At 42.8% G+C, this 5,489-nt stretch overlaps 1 protein-coding gene across 1 annotated transcript; it reads left to right on the forward strand.

The window, feature by feature from the left end:
- Window positions 1–2,049: 2,049 nt before the first annotated feature.
- On the forward strand, window positions 2,050–2,851 carry LOC122931740 (max dimerization protein 1). Its single transcript, XM_044285829.1, has one exon. It carries the CDS (start codon window positions 2,183–2,185, stop codon window positions 2,849–2,851), a length of 669 nt encoding a protein of 222 aa, XP_044141764.1. The 5' UTR covers window positions 2,050–2,182.
- The last annotated feature ends 2,638 nt before the right edge of the window (window positions 2,852–5,489 follow it).

The raw sequence follows: 5,489 nt of genomic DNA on the forward strand, positions 1-5,489 counted from the left end.
TCTGTCAGATTAACAAATGCAGCATAGGCCGCAGATGTAGAAGATTGCCAAAAATGTGTGTTTTTTTAAACCCAGAATATTATTGCAGTATTTTAAGCTTGTATCTCACACTGACAGATGCAGCAAAGGCTGCAGATTTATAATTTTGCCCAAAATGGGTGTTTTTTTAATAACAGAATAGAACACCAGTATCTAACGCGTGTATATCACACTGACAGATGCAGCATAGGCCCCTGATGTAGGGTATTGCCAAAAATGGGTGTTTTATTAAACCCAGAATATTATTGCAGTATTTCAAGCTTGTATGTCACACTAACAAATGCAGCATAGGCCGCAGATGTAGGGGATTGCCAAAAATTTGTGTTTTTTTAATAACAGAATAGAACACCAGTATCTAACGCGTGTATATCACACTGACAGATGCAGCATAGGCCCCTGATGTAGGGTATTGCCAAAAATGGGTGTTTTATTAAACCCAGAATATTATTGCAGTATTTGAAGCTTGTATGTCACACTAACAAATGCAGCATAGGCCGCAGATGTAGGGGATTGCCAAAAATGGGTGTTTTTTTAAACCCAGAATATTATTGCAGTATTTCAAGCTTGTATCTCACACTGACAGATGCAGCATAGGCTGCTAAATTAAGTATTTTGCCCAAAATGTTTTTTATTTTTTTTAATAACAGAATAGACCACGAGTATCTAACGCGTGTATCTCACACTGACAGATGCAGCAAAGGCTGCAAACTTAGTTTTTTGCCCAAAATGGGTGTTTTTTTAATAACAGAATAGAACACCAGTATCTAATGAGTGTATCTCACACTGACAGATGCAGCAAAGGCCGCAGATTTATTATTTTGCCCAAAATGGGTGTTTTTTAATAACAGAATAGAACACCAGTATCTAACGCGTGTATCTCACACTGACAGATGCAGCAAAGGCCGCAGATTTATTATTTTGCCCAAAATTGGTGTTTTTTTAATAACAGAATAGAACACCAGTATCTAACGCGTGTATCTAACACTGACAGATGCTGCAAATTTAGTTTTTTGCCAAAAATTTGTGTTTTTGTAAACCCAGAAAATTGTTGAAGTATTTCAAGCTTGTCTTACACACTGACAAATGCTGAAAAGGCACCAGATGTAGGATATTGCCAAAAATGGGTGTTTTTTTAAACCCAGATTATTATCGCAGTATTTCAAGCTTGTATTTCACACAAAAAAATGCAGCATAGGCCCCAGATGTAGGGTATTGCCAAAAATGGGTGTATTTTAAACCCAGAAAATTATTGCAGTATTTCAAGATCGGATTTCACACTGACAAATGCTGCAAAGGCCCCAGATGTAGGGTCTTGCAAACAATGGGTGAGTTTTTAAACCCAGAAAATTATTGATAATACAGAAAGTTATTGTGCACTGAACCACCAAAACTAAATCTGTGTAGATCGCTGAGTTAACTAGCACTACTGATAAAAGATTCTTTCCTATTCTGTCCCTCACAGCAGCAGCATCCTATCCCTACACTAATCAGAGCAGAGTGACCTGCAGCGCTACGTGACTCCAGCTTATATAGAGCCTGGGTCACATGCTGCACTGGCCAATGACAGCCATGCCATTAGTAGGCATGGCTGTGATGGCTTCTAAGGGCACATGAGTAAAATGCGTGTTGATTGGCTGCTCTGCAGCTTTTCAAAAAGCGCCAATAAATCACCGAACACCGAACTCGAACCCGAACTTTTACTGAAAAGTTCGGGTCCGGAGTCCAAAAATCCTAAAGTTTCGTACGAACCCGAACTTTACAGTTCGGGTTCGCTCAACCCTAATCAGGATGTCTTTAGTTTAGTCACTGTGCAATTTTTGGATGGAGAAAATACTCCAGCATGCTGCAGTATTTTCTCCACCCAAAATTCCGGAACACTTACCGGAATTCCGGATCCAGCATTATTTTACATTGAAATGCATTAATGCCGGCCCCAACCGGTTTTACGATCTGCGTTTTTCCGGATGACAACCAAACAGACAACCAAACAGACTCGGTTACTTAGACACCGGGACCAGGCTGAGGACTCTGAGCGGCAGCCCGGCGCACGCCACCTTCTCGTCAGCCAGCGATCTGTCACCCCCGGTAACGCCGTGCCCTGCCACCGACACTTCTCTCTCCTCCTGTTCCCTGGTGCTGGAAAATGGCGGCCTCGGTCTGTGTCAACATCCAGATGCTTCTGGAGGCGGCGGAGTATCTGGAGCGGAGGGAGAGAGAAGCCGAGCATGGTTATGCTTCCATGTTGCCTTACAATAGCAAGGAGAGGGACAGCTTGAAGAGGAAAAGCAAGTCGAAGAAAAGCAGCAGCAGCAGATCAACCCATAATGAAATGGAGAAGAACAGGCGAGCTAATTTGCGGCTATGTCTGGAAAAACTAAAAGTATTGGTACCCTTAGGTCCTGAATCTAACAGGCATACCACGCTAAGTCTCTTAACAAGAGCAAAGTTGCACATAAAGAAACTTGAAGATTGTGATAGAAGGTCACAGCACCAACTAGAGCAGCTACAGCGGGAGCAGCGGCACTTAAAAAGACAGCTAGAAAAATTTGGGGTGGAAAGAATAAGAATGAACAGTGTAAGATCGGCAGTGTCATCTGAGAGATCGGATTCTGATCAGGAAGAGATTGATGTGGATGTCGAGAGCACAGACTATTTAACAGCAGACCTGGACTGGAGCAGTAGTAGCAGCAGTGCCAGTGACTTGGACGAGAGAGGAAGCTTGCAGAGCATTTGCAGTGACGAAGGTTATTTCAGTGCCGGAATTAAAAGGATAGAACTACAAGACAATCCCAAATCCAGTGTTACCCTATAAACCCCCAGTAAGAGAAGGTGAGGGGAGGAGGAGGGAGAGCTTTCAAGTATCCCAGCTTTCAAGTATCCGGTATTGAAATGCATTTGTGAGACGGATCCGCATCCAGATCCGTCTACAAAAGGTATCCGTTTTGCATACAGATTGCTGGATCCGGCTATGGAACTGCCTGCCGGAATCCAGCAACGCAAGTGTGAAAGTACCCTTTAGAGACACTAAATTACCAGCTTGGCCAGTGAGATACCAGCCAGATGGCTACCCTGCCCCAGCCCACCTGGAACACCTAATCATAGGCAGGCTTATGTTAGCCATACCCATTTTAATCCTTGGGACAGCTTGGATTTGCCAGGACAGCCCCTGTAGATTCAGGATTGGTGATTTTCTCAACCTTGCCGGTACGCTCCACCTTTAAAAACCTGTGCTATATACAGTGCCTTGCAAAAGTATTCACCCCCTTGACTGTTTTCGTGTTTTGGTGCCTCACAGCCTGGAATTAACATGGATTCTTTGAGGAATTGCATCATTTAATTTACAGAACATGCCCACAACTTTGAAGATTTTTTTTTTTATTGTGAAGCAAACAACAAATAGGACTAGTGTTGATTGCGAATATTCAAATCGCGAATTTTTATCGCGAATATCGGCACTTCGAGAATTTGCGAAGATCTAAAATATAGTGCTATATGTTCGTAATCGCGAATATTCTACTTTTTTTTTCATTAGTACCCTCACTGCTTCGTGCTTGTGGGCCAATGAGAAGGCTATCTTTGTCTGAGTTTAGCAACATCCCTAGCAACCAATAGGAAAGTTGCCTACCCATTACTATGTAGAAAACTCCCCAACAGCCATTTTCTGCAGTTTTTTGCAGTTCTGAGAGAAAGAGCAGTGTCATTGCTGTGTTCTGTGCTTTGCTGAGTAGTGTTGGGCGAGCATGCTCGGCCAAACACAAATTTTACTCGAGCATCGCAATGCTTGGCACATCGCGGTGTTCAGCCGAATACCACGTGTGCTCGAGCGTGATGCTCGATTCTCCTCCCCGCATGTTTTTTGGCTGCTACGCAGCCAATAAAAGTGCAGGTAAGTACTGCCACTATGCACAGACTCCACTCCAGTGGAACCCGAATTCCAGTGTCCTCAGCCCAAACCTGCCTAATAATTTGACAGAGCCAATATATGAGGACAGAACGCCAAACTCCTCAATCATCAGGCAACACCAATGTTGAAGAGTAAATCAAGAACTTCCTTTATTAAAGACCAACTCAGTATATATACAGTTCAAGAAGTCATACAACATAACTCAATCGAACATGAACAGCATGCAAAGAGACATCCCCTCCCCAGTGTCTTGATGAAACAATAGGGAGAGAGGAGACCCATGTGATGGGATTATCTCCTGAGTGTATCATAGGGTGATCTACTTCTCTACACCGGCTACTTCTAGAGTCAGCTATTTTAAATTCTTAATCCCATCACTAACACAATAAAAGAAAGGGACAAATAAACTAACACATTTATTGGGAGTCTCAGTGCAGAGTTAGCTCTTTTTGTGTTGCTGGATTCACACCATTTAACTTTAATGGGGAATAGGAAAGATGTGGCCTATAAACTCCACACATAAATCAGGGTTAATAGTTCCCTCTAACCCCAAGAGGTCTGAGGGGGGTCTCCATAGTTCTGGGTCTATAGTCCGTAGGAAGGAGGCTAGCCCTCAGGCTTCTCCAGCACCCCAAGTGACGGTTCAGTCCATCACATGTACGAAATCAGCCGGTTACATCCTTAATCTATACCTCGCTGTGTGTATAAATATATATATATACTCATGGCGAGGTAGAGATGTATGATGTAACCTGCTGATTTGCTACGTGTCACACCAGGAACGAAGTAATAATTTGTGAAGGGATGAAATACTAATTAGCATAACTGTATATATACATTACAGAGTGTTGGCGATAGATACAAAAGTAATGTATGTATTGTACCTGTGCATTTTCTGTCCAGGATTCTCTTTGATCCACTCTAAATTCCTCCTCTTAAAATCCGACCCTTTTTTAATATGGCCATCAGAGGGTGCCTGACTTTAAACTTTGTTTTGAGCTCGGAACGGAGCTCTTTTACAATGGCCTGTTTCTCTGCCAGGACCCAGGTGCGGTCATATCCCCGCTCCAACATGTGCTGCAGGATAAAGACACAAGCATATAATCCCAATTTTGTTTAATACAAATATTGAAAGTAATGTCCTCAACAAAACATCAAAAAGTATTTAAGTGTTTGAAGGGGAAATATTAGATTTAATGTTACCATTATAAGATCGGATTGTATTGCCATTGTACTGTATGTGTGTGGGGTCTGAGCAATCAGATACTGGCCAGCTAAGCAGAGATGTACCTGTCTCGTGAAGTGACGGTATTGGGTGTACAGCTGGTTCGCCTCCCCGTGGTGCACCCTGGGTAACTCTAAATGAACCAGTAAATAGTGGCAGTAATACAAAGAAAGCTTCACCTGAGTCCTGACCAACAGGACACTCTAATCTATAGACTCTGTGTGTGTGTGTGTGGATATAGTGTGCGGCAGGAAAATGGATGTGCATGTGAGAGATATTTCTATGCTGTCTATACGTACATGCTACAGACATAGTGCTGTG

Source organism: Bufo gargarizans, chromosome 1 (assembly GCF_014858855.1).
Source record: "Bufo gargarizans isolate SCDJY-AF-19 chromosome 1, ASM1485885v1, whole genome shotgun sequence".
In the NCBI taxonomy this organism is placed as follows: domain Eukaryota; kingdom Metazoa; phylum Chordata; class Amphibia; order Anura; family Bufonidae; genus Bufo; species Bufo gargarizans.

Coding starts and splice junctions, on each gene's coding strand:
- LOC122931740 (XM_044285829.1), top strand. CDS start 2,183: ATGGCGGCCTCGGTCTGTGTCAACATCCAGATGCTTCTGGAGGCGGCG.